The sequence below is a fragment of the Lepidochelys olivacea genome (genome assembly GCF_965140295.1).
Source record: "Lepidochelys olivacea isolate rLepOli2 genome assembly, chromosome: 7".
Lineage (NCBI taxonomy): Eukaryota > Metazoa > Chordata > Testudines > Cheloniidae > Lepidochelys > Lepidochelys olivacea.
The window spans coordinates 102,488,645-102,509,468 of NC_140417.1; the positions used below are offsets into that span (position 1 = coordinate 102,488,645).

Consider the following 20,824-nt stretch of genomic DNA (forward strand, 5'->3'; position numbering starts at 1 on the left):
AATACTTGTTTGTGCTGTAAGAAAGATCAAAGCAATAGGAGGATAAAAATACCATAAATCCATTACATATCAGCATAGGCATGAAGCTCATTGCATTATCACTCTCATCATATACAACCAGAGGAATTTCATTGTGCTAATTTCAAATCCCTCTCATAATTCCATTCTACCCCTCTGAATAAGTTATTTCAGTAAATTTGAAGGTTTTACTGAGTTTAAAATTCTAATGTAATCTCCCAATTTGATACAGAATTTACCAGCTTTTCTTTATCAGATTCTACCCCCATCCCCACCCCCACCCCCATTCTTAGTATTTCTACCTTAGCCACAGACAGTCACTTCCTCTAAGCGTATGTTTTAGAATGAGTGTGGTGCTATGTCACTAATCCTGATCCTTCAAGATTGCAGTTACATCCAGCAAGGTGCTGAGCCAACTCAGCTCCTATGGAAGTCAATTGGAGTTCACAGTTCTAGGCAATGTCACAGCCTGAATGATTAAATCATATGTATCCACCCAGAATAGGTAAGAATTTCAGGAAGTCTTGCATTTGAAAATGAAAGAGCACAGAGGCCTTGAACCTGATGTACAGTACCTCAAGAATAGCAAATAAAGAAAACAGCAATACTCAGCTAAACAACCTATCAACCAGAATGCTGAATCCTGTCAAACCTGTGTTAATAATGAAATGTTTTGAAATAGTTTTAAACTAAAATTGGCATTTCTGAAACTGCTAGCGTCACAGTTGGTCAACACTAAAAAACCCTGTTCTTCCGATTGTTAAAATAATATTACAACAGGCAGGAATTGTTTTACAGTCACTTGGCCTTGGGTTTATCCTCTCTTGGGAGTTCACGTTGCTGATAAACACAGATGATGTCATTTGTCTGGAAGACAGCCTTTACCAGTGTCATGATGCCTTGTGTGATATGGAGTGGAGTGGTAAATAAATCCTCTGTGCTCTGGGTGCAACACACAGCATTTTTTATAGAGAGGAGAGGAAAATAAAACAGTAAATAGAGCAACAAATATACATGAAATATTCTCAGACATAAAATGATTTTTGGATAAGTTAAAGAAAAAAGCCTAGAGTGGTCCTAACCCTTTCAGTTCCATCTTTGGCACGCATGCCATAAGTTGCCTACCCCTGCTCTATAACCTACATCAAAATAAAACAGAGAAAAAAGGATATCCTTGTTAATATTTACTGTTACAACTCTGGGTCTATCAGGGTGTCTGAAAGTCTTTTGGATATGGACATAGGAGAACTATATTTCAAGATTAGTTACCAGTCTTACCTGCTTCTCCTCCTGTACCAGCTCAGAATGCTTTCTGGGTTGAATACAAATCTTCAAGAAAGCACTAATTTAAGATTTCTTTGATCTCTTCATGAGCTACAATATTTTACAGCCAGTATTTTTTAAGCTCTAGAAGATATCTAAGGAAATCTGATTTGAAAGACTAACGCTTGATTTGGTTTCATTTCACTTGGCAAAGCACAGCCAATAGGAAATCATTTGATGAAGAGACATTGTAGTGGCAGATTCCTACTGTCCTTTGTTAGACTAGTATGGTTGTAACTATGGCAACATCTTTTCTCCAGACCAAAGTTCAGTTATTTTACAACTTTATTACCACTGCTGTTAGTTCAAAGTTTACTGGCATAATTTTCTACCAGTACAAAACTAGGTCTATAATCTCTAACAGCAGGGAACAGTCTCTTTCAGCTTGGAGCTCTCATTAACAAGACTAAGGAAAGAAGAAAAGTATAACCTGCACCACAAGAAAACACATCTCTCTGATAAAATGCCATCCAGAAAAAAAACATTGATGTTTGCATCTGCCTGTTTTACCAGTATTTGGTCTTTTGTGATAGTCTGCATCGTTCTTGCAAACAAAAACTGGGTCTCAAGTAATGTTAACTTTACCGAAGGAAATTCAAGTGCTATTATAACCGTCACATATGGGGTTTTTGAAGGTGTGTGTTCAAAGAAGGTGATTGGTGGACTTGAAACGCCAGCCAAAAATTTCCAAGGTAACTACTATAGTGAATATAAATGGATACTGTTGTGTTGTCTTACCTTGATACATTTCATTTTAGCAGATACTATGAAGAGCAGTTCATGTCTTTTATTTGTTTATACATATATTTTTATTGAAGACTAGAGTATTTACATACTAACATTATGGGATTTAGGAGAGTTGTAAAAATAAGAGAACAAATAGTACAGCACATAATAGCAGCAACACAATTGCAAACAGCAACCCTTTCACATTATCCAGGATCTTATTAGTTCATAGCTTTGTCTGTGGGAAGTATCAAGGTAAAAGGGAAACAGTTGTATTAAAAACAGCAAGTCTAAGTTTGCAGAAGCTTTCAGTCAATAGCGGAAAAGTAGTTACTGCTCATTTTATTATCGTTTTTTTTTACAAATTATTTCAAAAAGATAATACAGTTCCTGCTGATTTGGAATGACATGCATACAGTGCTCTGACCAAAATGTTAGGTTTTAGACAGTAATTTTATTCTAAAACATGATTGTCACAAGTTTCATGTTAGGCTGTAAAACATTTAAACAATTTAACAATGCCAGTACAAATATTTTGGCAAAATTTGTATAAATTGATTGTCATTTTAGTTAGGTATTGGGTAATATTCATTTTTAGCCTTTTCTTTTAAGGCTCCTTCATTTTAACTTGTAAATAATGGAGCCAGTGAGGTCAACATATAAACTAGTATTTTTAAAATCTTTTATGTTTGCATGTTACTGTAGCTATATAATACTAGCAATTCCTTTTTGACTAACATGACAATATGGAATTTACCTTGCAACATGAGCTTGACATACACCTTTTATAGGGATGTTTCTCCATGAGACTACCAAAGGGTACCTGTCAACATTCCACTTTGATAAACTATGACATGAGATTTCCAACACAACTCAGGGAATTAGAATAAGTTGTGTTCTTCCACCCAGACGCATCTTAGACTTCACAACATCTGAAAATGTCCAATAGATTGGGTCAAAGCTGAACTCTACACTTACAGAAAAATCAGACATATATATCTTCAGTTCTTCATATTTCCTCTTACTAGTAAATTTACCATAGGACAGAAGGACGACAGGCAAAAAACAAAGAAGAGAAAGTGAGAGGTGCGGGGGAGGGAAAGGAGAGAGAATATAGATAGGCTTGGCAGAATTCAATTTTTATATTGTTATAATTTTGTTGGATAATATGGATGTTTATTTTTAATATTTTTTTCAATTTTTGTCTATTAACATTTTCACAGCTGTGGAAAATTATGGGGCATGTCAGACAATAATTAATTACAGTAGATGTTGAAATTAAAAAAGTTAAAGCTTTATATTATTAGAACACATATTGTCGACATCACATGTCAAAATATACAAAGTAAATACCCTGAAATCAACCTCTAGCAATTTCCTAACCAGTATTTTCTTACTCTGCATATATATATTTAAGTTATCATCAGTGGAAATATTTTTTCATTGCTTTGTGTATGTTTGGTGAAATTGACGATTACTAAACTTACTGATAAAAATCTCATCCTTCCAAGCCTAGATATAGACAAGACGAGGGGAAAATGAGGAAAGAGAGAGGGAAAAACAATAAAAGATGAAGTTTTACCTAGGGGAACCTTGAACAAAGATGCTATATATATAAGACAAGCAAATATTAGAAAAAATATATTAGAAAAAGCAAAATGGAACTAGTAAAAGCTAGGCATGTACATAAGTGTTTGCAAGGATCAGGGCCTTACACTGGATTTTACACCAGTGTGACTCTATTGGCTTCAAAGAAACTATTCTGATGTACTCCTTTGAACGAGAGAAGAGAAGCAGGCCACAAAACCTATTGAGAAAGTCGGGGAAGAATGGTTTAAAATAATTAGCAGACAAGATGTATATTTTATAGATTATTTTATATATGATACTTTTGACAAAGACCATGATGCCACAGACAAATTAACAGAACAGAACTGACCCAGACAGGACCCCATCCTAGTCTAGGAAATAGTAATCAGGATAATTTATTTTTACACACTTAACATAATCTTTTCTGAGTTTAGTAAGGAGACTCTACCTGCACCCAATGACAAAACATTACCAAGACCACAACAATATGTAACATTGACAAGATACTTTCTATATGGTGTAGCTGCACTGAAGTCACCTTTGGCTGATTATCTATGATAACAGCATATTATCAAAATTATGAGGATGGCAACATTATTTCAATGCAAGTTATAAGGACCACATTACAATGGGGAAAAAACCAGTTGCAAGTGTTAGTAGTAGAATATCTTAAATATTTTAAAAATGAAAATAGTGACACAGTTTGGTATCAGTCCATTGAAACAATTTCAATTAGAACAAAGGTTTTGGGGACAGATCAGCCCTATATTTGTCTAGTTAAAATATTATTTTAATTTCCAATTTTGTATATAAAAAAGGTTGTTTACGTTTGACTGTATCCCTCTCACACCAACGGACATAGGTCCTCATCCTAGCTCCATGCAGACGGACCTTCATTGACTTCAGTGGGCACAGCAGTCTAACCACACAGAGCTCATTGCAGAATCAGGGCCTTAGATTGGAAGCAGTTTGGGGTATGCACCTCGTCTTTGTGTTTTTATAGCAGCTAGCACAATGGAGCCCCAGTTCTGATTATGGCCTCTAGGTGCTATTATAAAATGAAAATCAGTCACAGAATACTTGTATAGGTAGGGCAAGTAGGCTTTGACCAAGCAGAGAGAGATTTGTGACCCTGTTTTGTTCTTCTCAAATTAAAGTAGAAGTGAGATTTAAAATACGACATTACTAAATGATTAGCTTACCACAATAGCTATTTATAGTTATTGAAAAATAAGAATGCCTGAGATATTTAAATTTGAAAAGACCCAGAGTTTATTCTGGCCATGAAAGCTACTTTAAGGGAGATTTTTATTATATAGACAAAGATATGTTTAAAGAATAGTCTAAATATAGTTTTCTTTAAGTTAAAAAGTCTCTCAAATAAATTCCTCTAGGAATAAAGTCAGTGTAGAGTGCACTTGTTGTAAAGTAATTCTTAGGGTCTGTATTGTACATTATTATTTATTTGTTAAAGTCTATTGTATATGATTCTACAAATTTTTAAACATACATACACTTCTGTGAAAGATTATTTTCTTAATTTTTTAACCTCATCTGTTAAAATGATCATCAAAAAAGTTAAGCCACAAGAGTCAGAACATTCCAATACTGTACAGTGTCCTCCATCCAAGGGTCTTGAGGAATAGTCATACCTTTAGGTTAATGTGGTAGCGGATGGTGAAGAGAGCTCTTCTGCCATCCTCACAAAGGCTGCATTCCATGACCACCTCCCCATCAGTGAAAAGAAAGAGGCTCTCAAAAGGCCGCATTTATGTGAGAAAATAGAATTGACAGTACAAGTTATGCACCTTTTATTGAAAGGGAAAAAAAAGTAACCTCAAGAGCAGTGATATCTTTTATTGAACCAACTTCTCTTGGTGGAAAGGATGAGTTTTTGAGCTTGACAAAGTTCTTCAGGTCTGGGGAAGCTAACCAGAGTGTCTGAGCTAAATAGAAATTGGGACAGATTGTTAAGCATAAGGGTCTCCACATGCTATTGGAGACCACTTAAAATGAAGTAAGCAATTAAGGGTTAGCATGCACTTGGGTGTGTTACAAATTTTAATAAGCCATAAAACCATTGTCTGTATTAAGTCCATGGTGTTTAGCATCTAAGCAGAGTTATGAATTTCAATTCCCAGGCTCATTTCTTGAAGGTGTTGTGCAGATTTCCTTTGAGAATGAGGACTGAGAGGTTACATATGGAGTGATCGCTTTGTGAAAATTGTTCACCTATGGGTGATTTTTTTTGGTCTTATTTTTCTGTTAGTTCATTTGAGATATAACAATTGTCTGGTTTCACCCACACCACATAGTTGTCGAAGGCGCATTTGATGCGCTGGATGAGATACACCGCATGTGTAGAACCCATGGATCTTGAAAGGTGTGTTGCAGGGGGAAGGAGGAGAATACTGATGATTGTAGCAGTGGAGATAGGTCTGCAAGTTTTGCATCCGTTGTTCTGGCAAGATCTGGTGGCCTTTGGGGTCTATGGGGAGCTTAATTCTAATGATAAAGAGTTTGGGGAGATTGTACTGTTGTTTGAAGGCCAGAAGAGATGGTTTGGGAAAGATTTTCTTTCAAGATGTGGTCCCCATCAAGTATGGACTGTAATTGCTTGATTATACCCCATATGGGTTCCAGTGTAGGGTAGCAGGTGAAGTTGTGGTGAAAAAAAAATCTATGAGGGAAGCTAGGTTGTCTGTCCAGAGGGGGGAAAAAATATCATTGATGTGTCTCAGGTATACAGTTGATTTCATAGTACATTTTTTCAGAAATTCTTCCTCAAGATGATCCAGGAAGAGACATTGGCATATTGAGGAACCATTTTACGATCCAGGGCCATTCCCATGATTTGGACAAAGTGTTTATTGTTAAATGTGAAGTTGTTGTGGGTGAAGATGAAATGGATGAGTTTGACAATGTGTTTGGGGTGGATTTCTGAATGTTGTAAATTATCTTGTAGGTATTTGAGGCAAGCAGTGATTCCATCATGGTGAGGGATGTTGGTACATAAGAAAGTAACATCCATAGAGGCAAGGGTGGTGTTCTGGGGGAGGTTGTTAATGTTGCAGAGTTTCTGGAGGAAGTCAGTACTGTCTCAAAGGAGGCTGGCCCTTTGGGTAGTGAGTGGTTTGAGGATGAAGGAAGGTAATCAATGTGCAAAGTAGTGCACATTGGAAAACATAATCCCAATTATGCCTACAAAACAATGAGGTCTAAATTAGCTATTACTACCCAAGAAAGAGATCTTGGAGTCATTTTAGATAGTTCTCTGAAAACATCTGCTCAATGTGCAGCCGTAGTCAAAAAAGCTAACAGAATGTTAGGAACCATTAGGAAAGGAGTAGATAAGACAAAAAAGATTATAAAGCCACTGTGTAAATCCATGGTATGCCCACATTGGAATGATGAATGCAGTGCTGGTCACTCCATCTGAAAAAAGATACATTAGAATGTACAAATTACAGAGCAGGGTAACAAAAATGATTAAGGGTATAGAACAGCTTCCATACGAGGACAGATTTAAAAAACTGAGACTATTCAGCGTGGAAAAGAGAAGACTAAGGGGCAGGGGGCATGATAGAAATCTATGAAATCATGAATGGTGTGGAGACAATAAGGAAGTGTTATTTACCCCTTCACAAAACACAGGAACCAGGGGTCACCCAATGAAATCAATAGGCCGTAGGTTTAAACAAACAAAAGGAAGTACTTCTTCACACAGTGGAGTCAACCTGTGGAACTTGTTGCCAGGGGATGTTGTGAAGGCCAAAACTATAAGTGGATTAAAAAAAGGTTGTTTTTTTAACCAACTGGTTGAGGGGTTGTAGTTGGTTCCACTTTTTGTCTGTGTGTAGAATGGCAGTCATCAGGGGTTTTATTTGATAGTTTTGGGTTTCCTCCATGATCTCCAGGTAGGCTTACTGATTTTTTTCTTCCAGCGTGTGGGAGCATGCAATGATTTCTTGTCTGAGGTGGTGTAGCGATGCGAGACTCACCCCTGCAACACCTCCTGCTGGTAATCCAGGGAATTAGCGTTCCAGCCTCCAGAGCGCCCTCTGCAGGCTAGTGTCCCACTGCCACTGGGCCCAGAGTCCCTCCCAGACCCCAGTGTCCCCTTTCACGGCAGGGTGCCGCCACCTGTGGTACCCTACACAGATTTGGGTCTCCCCTCCCCAGGGAGACCTCAACCCTTACCTCAGTCTATGGCCACTGCTAGTCTTCACCTCACCCCCATTCTCTGGGGCCAACTGTAGTGTAAGTGCCATTCATCATAGGCAAGGGGGACCTGCTGCCTCTGCCTACCCGTGGGCTGCCCTCTGCAACCCCAGTACCTCTGTGGCCTTACTCTAGGCCTGCAGAATTTCCAGGCCGGAGCTCCCCAGCCCCTCTAGCCTTCCCCCAGCCCTGCTCTACCACAGGTACTCTCTCAGCTTCCCAGCAGCCAGGCCCCTCTCCCTCAACAAGGTAGAGGAAGAGTTCTTCTACGCCTAGCTTCACTGGCTTTTATAGGGCCAGCTGGGTCTGTTTGGGGCATGGCCACAGCTGAGGCTGCCTCCCAATCAGCCTAGCTTTTTCCCCTGCCCCAGCCCTCTCCCAGGGCTGTTTTAAGCCCTTCCAGGCAGGAGTGGGTGACTGCCCCGCTACAGGTGGTCATTTGTGGAGTATATAAGGTGCAGGAGATGGTTCCTCAGTTTTTCTAATATCCTTCTGACGAGCAGTTCAGCATCTTTAGGGAAATAGATGTTGTTCAACTTGGCTTCCTTCTTCTTCATGTTGTGAAGTTTCTATTTTAAATGTCAGAATTTGAAATCTTCCATAGTAGTTTGCATTGTTGTTGTGTTGAATTTTCAGCAACCATTTTTAATCTTTCCAAGCAAAGATTCCAACAACTTTAACATGTTGTTCATTCGTTTTATTATGTGCATCTTTATATTATGAGACTAGCAATTTGCTTCATGGCAATTTAAAAACTAAAAGGATTTTAAAATGCACAAACTATTTGTCATCATTTAGCTACCAGGTAAAAGTGGAAATGTCTAGCTTCAGAATCCTGAAAGATCATATTTTTTCAGAGTATAAAAAGGATGATAATACAAACGTGCACAAAGAAAATGTGAAGGGAGAGGTATGCTTTTTCTTCAATAGGTTTTATACAACATTTATTAGGAAGAGTTATGAACATACTTTTAAATATACAGCACATCCTCTCACTAATAGCAAGCATCTCGTGCACTATGGATCTCTATGACATATTCTGTGCTGGTTTCCCTTGCAGAACTCCCATTGATCTCAGTGCATGGTGTGTGTGAGAAATGGAATGGGAAACGTTCTATAAAGATCTGCAGCGTGAAATAAAAAGGAGAATTTTGCCCTTGTAAGACTGTTCTTGGGATCTAAGGAATTTGCTGGCAACAGCACTGTGATTGTTTTTAAAGGGTTAGTTAATTAGTAGCCTTACAAACAGACTAACAAAGACCTTTACAAATGACAGACCTCCCAAATTTATTTATTTACTCCACTGAAAGATATATTGGATTTCCTGTTGTACATTTTGGAAGTTAAAGTACAGAACACAAAAAACTTGACCAAGGTAACAGCAGCCTACTAACAAGCTGCTAATGATTTATATGGGGTAATTCAAGTACTTTATACTTTCATGAGCTGGCAAAAATTCAGAAGCTGTTAGTCACCTCAGAACATTTGTGTACCTACCGAAGTATAAGCAGAGTTTGTGTTTTAATTATTTACCTATGGCGGGCACATCAGAAAAGTTCTATTCAGCTAATACCGGGTGGGAAGTGTTTTGTCAATGGCTTGGCTTGTTTTCAATCTGAAAGCAAACTTGGGCCATTTTTAGGGCCATTTATTTTGTGGAGAAGTGGCAGGGTGAGGTGTGCATACATGCCAGTCTTGAACTAACTTTATTAAGAAACAGGAAGTGACATCATTAGAGGAAGTTTTATTATTTTTCCAGTACCTTACAGAAACTCTTGACAAACACTTGAAAAGTACTGATGCTAGAATTGACTTAACTGATCATCAATTTTCATGCAGACAGGTGTTCTGTGATGCCTCATGGGGATGTATCAAGCTGGGTTGGATTATATTGTACTTTAAAAAATTATAGTATGTAATGTAAATTTTTAAATGAATGTAGAACTTGTGAAAGGTATCAAACTGGTAGCACTGGAGATTGAAGACACCCAGGGCAGTAGCCTAAACTTGTTCCCACTGAAATCAATGAGAGTTTGAGCATTTAATAGGGTCCTAAAGCCAATACATTGTCACAGTCCTAAATATAGTCCAAAACCTGACCTATCCTTTGGTAAAAATAAAATAAGCAAATAGATGTAGGAAAGGCCAGGTAGGGTTGTGGGAGAATTCCACAGGCGGGGGCAAATGTCCACGGCCTTCGTACATGGAGTGTTTTGCACTGTAAATGCACAGAGGGTTTTATTTAAATGTAGATTCATACCGCTTATTTTCAATAAAATCTGCTTTTGCAGATTCCTTTTGCTGGTTCCAGCTGTGAAGTATGGGATTTTATTCTAGCATCCAATAAAATATTACAAACACTAGAAAGGCAACCTATAACATATGACCTAAAAACCTTTTTTAAAAAAAATCCTATGCTGGATGGGACATGCTACTTAGTGTGTCTCTAAATACACTGTAACAGTGTGCAGATATATTGTATCTGCTAACTTGGGATTGCAATGTGCCTGCATAAGATCAATCACTCGTGGTCAGGGAGTAGAGTGGGTCCAGACTCATGATTAGGCTCTCTCATGATTAGTTAAACTTGAGTGAACAGGTTAAAGTAAGTTTGGCAGAGAAGAATGGACTGATCCTATCCATACAGACCCAGACTTATTTTGTGAAATAGACAAAAATTAGTAATAAGACTATATGCATAATAAAGCTGAAGTAGCACTTGCTTCACATCAGCTTTGTGAAATGTCCACCTCCTGAGTCACCATCTTTTCCTATTTATTTCAAGCAGAATTACTGACATTTGTATATAGTTTACATAACAGAGCCTCATCTGGTGTTACATAGAACAAAGTTTCCAGAAATTGGCTTATGGTATCAAGTATCCTCAGATCCCAGGAGTAACATGTAAAACAGGAGACAGCAGTTTCCTTTCCTGTTTATTTTCAATGACCTATTTTAAAAGAAACACAGTGGAGGCCTGATCACTGTTACGATTTCTCTAGTTATAGACAGTAAACTCAGTACTCTACAATAATCTGTTGTATCCAAAGGAGGGGTGGAAATCAGTTTCTTCTGTGGATGCTGACTGGCACAGTTCCTGTTTGAATGATTGTTCTAATGTGGTTGGGGTTTTGTTGCCATACTAATTACATATAAAGGCACCTAGAGCCTTGTATAGGTATCTTTTCAATATTATTTAAATCAAAATAAGTAAATACATAAAATATCCAGGTACAATGGTACCCTATTCTCAGCATAGACCTACTGTGACTGCACCTGGAATATTGTGTTCAGATCTGGGCATTTTATTACCAGAACAATACTGACAAATTAGAAGGATTTTATGGAAGACAGAAAAATAATAGACACAGCAATCTACACATATAAAGTAATAACGAAGGCCCAGATCCTCAAATGTATCAAGGCCCAACTGCCCTAGTCTCAAGGCCCAACTGTACCCCAGGTTCCCATTCACAAACAGATCTCTGAGACTTAGGTGGCTATAAGTATATGCTCACAATCAGTTTTGTATTTTCAGCAAAACTTGACTTTTATTAATATCAAATATTGGATCTGGTATTAACGCTGAGCTATCATATTTCAGTGACAGCGTTGGGAAAGATAGAAATGAAAAGTTTGAACGTTGTGATTATCTTGCTCCTGGTTCTCAGTTTGCTTAGCTCCCTTATGAGTTCTGGATTTACATGCTGCAACACCGTAACCAATCCCTACCAGACATTTCTGGGACCCATTGGAGTCTATACATGGAATTCCCTAAATGGTAAGTATGTACTGCATACTATTCTAAAGGAATTATATAATATACTGCATAGAGAATGCCTGATTGTCATGTACATTAAGGCCCTTTTACACCACTCTGGTAAAGCAAAGAAGGGGGGGAATGTGTGAGTGAGTGAGAGAGAGAGAGAATGTGCATGCATACATCAATTATAGGACTTGATTCTCATTTACACATGCATGCATACACACCAACCCATTTCTAAATTATATATTATATAAATTATATATATAGGGTAGACTTCTAATCTCTAGCAAGAGCTCTGGCACTTATCAGGAGTGACAGCAAGTCAGCATTATCTTCTCACTAGTAAGATTTAAGGATTGCATGTCTATGAATTTAATGGTTATGGGAGGACTATGAAAATATCACAAACCAGCAACATTTGAAAGAGAATTCTATTTTATTCAGGTATTATGCTATAACTGTCACCATGGTATCTGAGCACCTTGTTCCTTCAGACAGCAATTAAATTGTAATGGTTATTTTAAATGAATCCATCATTCAGTAAGTTTCTGGGTGCATTGATTGCAATAATAAAAATGAAAAAACAGAGGTAGTTATTTACAACATAATTTAATGCAATTAAATGCATGCACATCACAGCAGAGATCTGAAGCTGACCCTTCTCAAACTACAGAAATCAAGGCAGACATGCAGGAAAATGCAGGTATTGGAAGTGACTAAGGACTAAATTTGCAAAGGTATTTAGGCACCTATGTGCTTTTGAAAATCCCACTAGGTACCTATCTACATCTTAATGCACCTAGATACCTTTAAAAATCTGGACCCTTGTGTCCAGTTCCATCTGGCACTGAGCCTCGTTAATTTCACTCATTTCTGAAGAAAAGTCAAATCTATCTTAAGAGAGCTTCAGCCCATTGTTTATGCACATGCGAGCATAGGACCACTCAGAGCAAGTTTAGCAAGGTCAGAGGAGATAGAAATGCAGAAGTAGTAATTAGGAAAGTACTCATTCTCAAGGACAAAATGATATATTTTATATTTATGTTGTATAGCAGTTTTTAAACTAAGGGCTGGGGGAAAGGTGCGGAGGAGTGCATGGTTCGGACATCCCTGAGGGGAGATTCTATTAATAGAGAATCTCTATGTCTTAATGAGGACTAGAGGATGGAAAATGATAAAATACAGGCTGGTCTGATCAGAAACAGTCAAATAAAAAAAAGTCCCATTCAGTTACATTGTGTAATGGCAGACAGCTAAAAGGAGACAAGTTTTTAAAGTGCTTATGTACCAATGCTAGAAGTCTAAATAATAAAATGTGTGAACTAGAGTGCCTCTTATTAAATGAGGATATTGATATAATAGGCATCACAGAGACTTGGTGGAATGAGGATAATCAATTGGATACAGTAATACCAGGATACAAAATATATCTGAAGGACAGAACAGGTCGTGCTTTTGGGGGAGAGACATTATATGTGAAAGAAAGCAGAGAATCAAACGAAGTAAAAATCATAAATGAATCCAACTGTTCCATAGAATCTCTATGGATAGAAATTCCATGCTCTTATAACAAGAATATAGCAGTAGGGATATATTACCGACCACCTGACCAGGATGGTGATAGTGACTGTGAAATGCTCAGGCAGATTAGAGAGGCTATTAACATAAAAAACTCAGTGATAAAAATGGGGGATTTCAATTATCCCCATATTGATTGGGTACATGTCACCTCAGGACAGGATGCAGAGATAAAGTTTCTTGACACCTTAAATGAGTGCTTCTTGGAGCAGCTGGTCCTGGAACCCACCAGAGGAGAGGCAATTCTTGATCTAGTCCTAAATGGAGCACAGGATCTGGTCCAAGAGGTGAATATAGCTGGACTGATTGGTAATAGTGACCATAATATAATTAAATTTAATATCCCTGTGACAGGAAAAACACCACATGGTTCAACACTGTAGCATTTAATTTCAGAAAGGGGAGCTACACAAAAATGAGGAGGTTAGTTAAACAGAAATTAAGGGGTACAGCGCCAAAAGTGAAATCTCTGCAAACTGCATGGAAACTTTTTAAAAACACCATAATAGAGGCTTAACTGAAATGTATATCCCAAATTAAAAAACATGGTAAGAGAACCAAAAAAGAGCCACTGTGGCTAAACAACAAAGTAAAAGAAGCAGTGAGAGGCAAAAAGGCATCCTTTAAAAAGTGGAAGTTAAATCCTAGTGAGGAAAATAGAAAGGAGCATAAACACTGGCAAATGAACTGTAAAAATACAATTAGGAAGGCCAAAAAAAGAATTTGAGGAACAGTTAGCCAAAGACTCAAAAAGTAATAGCAAATTTTTTTAAGTACATCAGAAGTAGGAAGCCTGCCAAACAACCAGTAGGGCCACTGGATGATCGAGGTGCTAAAGGAGCACTCAAGGATGATAAGGCCATTGCAGTGAAACTAAATGAATTCTTTGCATCGGTCTTCACGGCTGAGGATGTGAGGGAGATTCCCAAACCTGAGCCACTCTTTTTAGGTGACAGATCTGATGAACTGTCCCAGATTAAGATATCATTAGAGGAGGTTTTGAAACAAATTGATAAATTAAACACCAGGTCACCAGGACCAGATGGTATTCACCCAAAACTTCTGAAGGAACTCAAGTGTGAAATTGCAGAACTACTAACTGTAGTCTGTAAGCTATCATTTAAATCAGCTTCAGTATCAGATGACTGTAGGATAACTAATGAGATGCCAATTTTTAAAAAGGGCCCCAAGGTGATCCCGGCAATTAGAGGCCTGTAAGCCTGACTTCAGTACTGGGCACACTGGTTGAAACTATAATAAAGAACAAAATTGTAAGACACATACATGAACATAATTTGTTGAGGAAGAGTCAACATGGTTTTAGTAAAGGGAAATCATGCCTCACCAATCTACTAGAATTCTTTGAGGGGATCAACAAGCATGTGGACCAAGGGGATCCAGTGGATATAGTGTACTTAGATTTTCAGAAAGCTTTTGACAAGGTCCCTCACCAAAGGCTCTTAAGCAAAGTAAACTGCCATGGGGTAAGAGGGAAGGTGCTCTCATGGACTGGTAACTGGTTAAAAGATAGGAAACAAAGGGTAGGTATAAATGGTCAGTTTTCAGAATGGAGAAAGGTAAATAGTGGCATTCCCCTAGGGGCTGTTCTGGGACCAGTCCTATTCAACATATCCATAAATGATCTGGAAAAAGAGGTAAACAGTGAGGTGGCAAAATTTGCAGATAATACAAAATTACTAAAAATAGTTAAGACCCAGGCAGACTGCAAAGAGCTACAAAAGTATCTCTCAAAACTGGGGGTGACTGGACAACAAAATGGCAGATGAAATTTAATATTGATAAATGCAATGTAATGTACATTGGAAAGCATAATCCCAACTATACATATAAAATGATGGCGTCTAAATTAGCTGTTACCACTCAAGAAAGAGATCTTGGAGTGATTGTGGATAGTTCTCTGAAAACATCCAGTCAATGTGCAGCAGTAGTCAAAAAAGTGAGCAGAATGCTGGGGATAATTAAGAAAGGGATAGAAAATAGGACAGAAAATATCATGTTTCCTCTATATAAATCCATGGTATGCCCACATCTTGAATACTGTGTGCAGATGTGATCGCCCCATCTCAAAAAAGATATATTGGAATTGGAAAAGTTTCAGAAAAGGGTAACAAAAATGATTAGGAGTATGGAACGTCTTCCATATGAGGAGAGATTAATAAGACTTGGACTTTTCAGCTTGGAAAAGAGACGGTTAAGAGGAGATATGATTAAGGTCTATAAAATTATGTCTGGGGTAGACAAAGTAGATAAGAAAGTGTTGTTTACTACTTCTCATAACACAAGAACTGGGGTCACCAAATGAAACTAGTAGGCAGCAGGTTTAAAACAAATAGAAGGAAGTATTTCTTCACACAATGCACAGTCAACCTATGGAACTCCTTGCCAGAGGATGTTGTGAAGGCCAAGACCATAACAGGGTTAAAAAAAGAACTAGATAAATTCATAGGTCCATCAATGGGTATTAGCCAGGATGGACAGGGATGGTGTTCCTAGCCTCTGTTTGCCAGAAGCTGGGAATGAGCGACAGGGGATGGATCACTTTATGATTACCTGTTCTGTTCATTTCCTCTGGTGCACCAGGCACTGGCCACTGTCAGAAGACAGGACATTGGGCTAGATGGACCTTTGGTTTGACCCAGTAGGGCCATTCTTATGTTCTTATATACTGCAATTTAGACTAAAGAAATAGAATCCCACTGTCTACTTTATTCCTAGAACTTCTAACCAAAAACAAGGATTCTTCTTCAGTCATATTAATACAGGCAACACATTTATGCTGTAGCACCATTTAGGTAACTTCTATAGTGACTTACATCTCTACATATCTTCTAAAGTTTGTGGGGAAATGTGGCTCTTGGATCTGCAGTTCAGCTCTCTTATCTTTGGTAAGATCTCTATTATGTATAACATGCAAATGCCTATTGGTGTCAATAGGATTCCTGTATATGGGTCAAGTGGATAATATACTATGCATATCTCTGCTGTGGGTCCAACAGCAAGACTTCCCCCTTAGATGGCTTTACTCCCACTGAAGTCAAGAGGAATCCTTCCATTGGCTTTAATAGGAGTTGAGTTGGACTCAGAGGTAGGTACACAAAACATTGCACATCAGTTGTCAGACAGGGCACAGTAAATTCTTTAGATAACTCCCCAGAATATTTTATTTATAGGAAACTCCAGATTTTTCTTCCAATTGGTTGAAATGCCTAGAATGAAATAGATATTAGAACTGTTATATTTGCATAAGTGTACCCATATAATATCACAGTGCTATTTATAACATTGTATTCCTATTTTCTAGGCATCTTCATTCTTCTAATCATGATATTGTTTGCAGTGAACGTAGAGGCAAACAAACTGTCTGTAGAGTTGGCTTCAAACTGTGTGTTTTCTTCAAGTGAATATAAAAACTCCAGAAACAATTATGAATATTCATATTGGCTCATGCTTCTTATCTTTCTTTTGAATGTTGCAACTATCATCATCATCGTCTTCTATCACCATGCAAGGTATTCCAAGAGGAAGGAACAGGAGAGACCCATTGAAAATGCACCAAAAGATGGTATTTTATTTTAGTGATACCAGTTCTTTCATTTAAAGGTAATGTGGAAGAAAATTGCAAGTCAATATGTGGACAATCGTGGCTGATAATTTAAACTGCAAATGTATATTGTTGTTCACTTCAGTTGTTCATTGTGCTGTCCGCCTATCTTTAGTACTGATTGAATTAATCTTCATCATTTTAGATCTATTTTGCCATAAATGTTTACAAATTATTTATTGATAAGGGCATCAGTTAAATGAAGTTGTATAATGATCCCTATGTGCACCATTTGTCTGTGGGCCCTTTAAGAATGAGCTTTGCATAGCTCACCTTCCTGACTCCTCCCCTGGGGGAGTACCTATGTGAAGTTAAGAGTCTGGAAGGAACAAAGCAGCAGCTACAGCACAGTGAAGACCAGGACCTCTCAATGGGTGGAACACAATCCAGAATTGAGTTTTTAGGGGATCCCCACTGCACTGCTACTGTCTGAGTGGGCAGCAGCAAAGTGTAAAGGGCATTAGGACACAGAGATTTGGAAAGTGAATGCAAGGAAACATTCCATCTTCGTGCTGCTGCTCCTTCAGTCCTACCCCATTATGCATCCAAGCAAATCCTATTGCAGCCCTTCTCTCCCCATCCATGCATCATTCAGCATAGCCAGTTTCCACCTCTTGCATTCTGACTTTTCTTGGCTGCAGAATGGCCTCTAGGGGCTGTTTAACTTGTAGTGAGGGCTGAACCAGCACCAGGACCAGGGTGGCCTAAAAATACAAAGACCCTTTACTCTGCCCTTTGAAGTCTGAGCTCAATCAGATGCAAGGACAGGCCCATTATTTTGATTATGGACATAATTCCTGATTGGAAAGCGGTAGACTAATCCAGAAAACATAAGAAATCTTGAAGATTATAGGGCAAAGTCACTGGGGCCTCAGTGCTTTGCCCTCCACTGCAATCAGTTGCCATTTCTCCCCCCCCCCCTTTTTTTTCCATCTTTCACTTTCTCTTTGAGCCCCACAGTAAATGATCCCGTCCACACTTAGAATTCACTGTTGCTCTTTGCCTCACCAATCTTCCTCGGTTACTTTATTCTGGAGTATGAACTCACTTCTTCTAGCGACTACACTCACAAAAGGCCATGCAGAGTAGCAAACAATATGAACACCAGTGCAAAATCAGTGCTATTGCTGGAGTCTTGTTCCTGTCTGGAGTGGCTAAATAGAAACATTGTGGTTTACATGGTGACCCTGTGCTAGAGGGACATTATGTAATCATAAATAAGGAAGGAGATGGTCTGTTCAGTTAAGAGTGAGATGGTGAGTATCTACAAGTCAATTATTAACCGCTTGTTCACATTTGCAAATGTTTTTTAGGACCCCTGTTTTAGACTATATAAAGACTTTTTTTTTATTAACACAGCTAGTGGAATGATAAAGCTGCACCTTGTACAGGTGTGGTCCTCCTGTTTCCTGAAAATAAAATCATACTGCCCTTTTGCACTGACACAGATAGTGAATATTTACAGGATAATATAAATGCCATGGCCGAAGCTCTTATTCATTACATGGAGCTGAATAATTAAAGTATAATGCTTCTAACTAACGGAACAAAAAAAAGTATTCTGTAGTCTTTAAAGGGAGTTTTATTCTCTAGCTTTCTAACTTCCTGCAGCGAGGCTGAGCTGACTCCTTCTCTTTAGGTGCTGATAATTTTCACCAACTGTATTCACATCTTCCTCTGCGCAGGAAGGCAGACCCCATGGCATCCTGTAAGCTTACGCTCAATGCTCATGTTGCAGGGATGGGTGTTCACAGACTGAAGTGATTAGCACCTTGCACTCTCTTGCCCCTACCCCAAACTGCTGGGAGACCTTTCCCAATGATTTAACTGTATCACACAGTCTCCCTTTACCATACCTTATCAAGCCTGATTTACAGATGCATTCATTACATCGGAGGTATATGATGAAATACCACAGCGGCTCCAAAAAAGAACACTTGAATGGATACAGGAGTTTTGGAAGAATGTAACTTCTCAGAAGGTTGACTCAAGCAAATAAAACCTCTTCTGGAGCTTGTTGGTTACGTCAACATAATTTTCAAGATTAAAGTATAAAATCTCCAGTGTATTTTGCCAGATGAAGGTATAACCCGCTGCAGAAATCTTACCTTAGAGCAGTTTATATGGAGCAGATCAGTACAAAGTTAGGGTGGTATTCTGGAAAAAAGCTTGGGTCGTTTATCTTTGAGAGATTGAATAGGTGCATCAAACAAGAGACCTTTCCAGTTTTCACTTTATGATAAAACCCTTGCATAGAACCACTTTTCATCACTGCAAACATTTCAGCTGAAATGTCAGATACTTTGCACACACAAGCTAAACTGGCACAAAGCCAAACATTTGCCAGTTTTGCTTCAGCTGCAAAATTTTTCACACAGCTTCAGTGAGCAATTGTTACAGCTTTGCTAAGCCAACATCCATCACGCAACATGACTAATCCTGCATCTGTCATTAGGTAGGATAGAAACAAAGTCATTGTAATAGAGAATTATTAGAGGACTTATGGCTCCTCCTTTGAAAGTAAGAGGGTCAGCCTTGTTTCAGTATTTGTAGAGCAGCAACAGATCATTTTCAATAATGGACAAACTGCAGAAGATTCAACAGTTTGCTTCTAATAAGCAGCCTCAGTTCTGGGTCCTTATCTGAACCTCATGGGTCTGTAAAAATCAGGCTGAAAATCTCACAAGATCTCATGCTTTTCTTGTGAGATTTACATGTTTTACTCCATTGATAATCTTTTTGATATGCTGTGTAGACTGGCACCGGAATAGAATCAAAAGCGTAGGTCACGGCAGGGTTAGTGGTTTGTCTACATTCACAACATTTACAGGACCAGTAACCTAAGGCTAGATCCTGCAACTGGCTTCACATGGGCAGACTCCTGCATGAAGCCTCACTACAGTTAATAGGGCTCCATTTAGGCCCAAGAGCCTGTCTGCATGGAGTCTCGGGCAGGATTGGGGCCTTAGAGACTATGGGCCAATGGCAGTTTTGCCATTGACTTCATGTGAATGAGTATTTGGCCTTAGACCTGAACTTTAATCATGGTACTTATTTATTCACCTGGATGAAATGTAGATCAAAATTATAATGTTGCAGAAATCCAAATTTTAGCAGCAGACAGTTAGGATTTTCCATACAAAGGCAGATCATTTACTTTTTGTCTGAATGTTTTTAGATTATGGGACACAAGAAAACAAGCATGAAAGAAAAGTAAAGTTCCCCTTAGAGAGCACAGAGTTGGGGGGAAATGGAAAACTGTTTGCATAAATTGTTGTGCCCCATTTTCCACTGAAAACGTATTGATTGTAATTTTCCTGCCACTTCTAGTTGTAAGTTACATAGCTACATACCACTGCAGACTAGGAAAATGCGTCTGTTGGTAACAAAGAATTTACATGAAACAACACTGATGTTAGTTACCAGGTAACTCTCATGGTTTCAAATGCAACTGCTGTGAGTTTATCACATTATTTCCATAGAATATAGTGCAGAGGTGTTTTGTGGCAATAGTGAAATTAACTTACATCACAATGCTGAATCAAACAAGCCAGGAAACTATTCAGGACAGGGACCATGCCTTTCTCTTTGATACTAAAGATGTGCTTAGTAAACCTTTGGGTGCTATAAAATAATCCATCATCATCAGACAGTATTACACATACATGCCCATAAAAGAGCTTAATAAAATGAATTTATCATTCTGCAATAACATCTATTTCTACTCCAGCAGTAAAGAGTCTGCCACAGGATGACCTTGCATTTAGCCTTTAGGATAGCAAAAAGAAATTGTTTTGTCTGTTGCCAACCAGCCAACCCTAAAAATGAATACAGCTATATTCGGTACATTTATCCTCTTAATGAGAACAGATTCTGGCAGTTTTGCCTTAGGTGAAAAGGAAAAAGCTTGCTCTGTCAGCTTGACATGCTACTGAAATAAAATCAAGCGTCCATCTTATCTGAAGACCTGAGTGAGTAAT

The 20,824-nt window shown here is 38.3% G+C and overlaps 1 protein-coding gene across 1 annotated transcript; it reads left to right on the forward strand.

Moving 5' to 3' along the window:
• The first annotated feature begins 1,657 nt into the window (after positions 1-1,657).
• On the forward strand, positions 1,658-20,802 carry CLRN3 (clarin 3). The gene is made up of 3 exons (XM_084633128.1): positions 1,658-2,033; positions 11,483-11,659; positions 16,545-20,802. Exons 1-3 carry the CDS (start codon positions 1,805-1,807, stop codon positions 16,817-16,819), a joined length of 681 nt encoding a protein of 226 aa, XP_084489254.1. The 5' UTR covers positions 1,658-1,804; the 3' UTR covers positions 16,820-20,802.
• Positions 20,803-20,824: the final 22 nt, after the last annotated feature.

Coding starts and splice junctions, on each gene's coding strand:
- CLRN3 (XM_084633128.1), top strand. CDS start 1,805: ATGCCATCCAGAAAAAAAACATTGATGTTTGCATCTGCCTGTTTTACC. Junction 2,034..11,482: donor GCCAGCCAAAAATTTCCAAG/GTAACTACTATA, acceptor ATCATATTTCAG/TGACAGCGTTGGGAAAGATA. Junction 11,660..16,544: donor TACATGGAATTCCCTAAATG/GTAAGTATGTAC, acceptor CCTATTTTCTAG/GCATCTTCATTCTTCTAATC.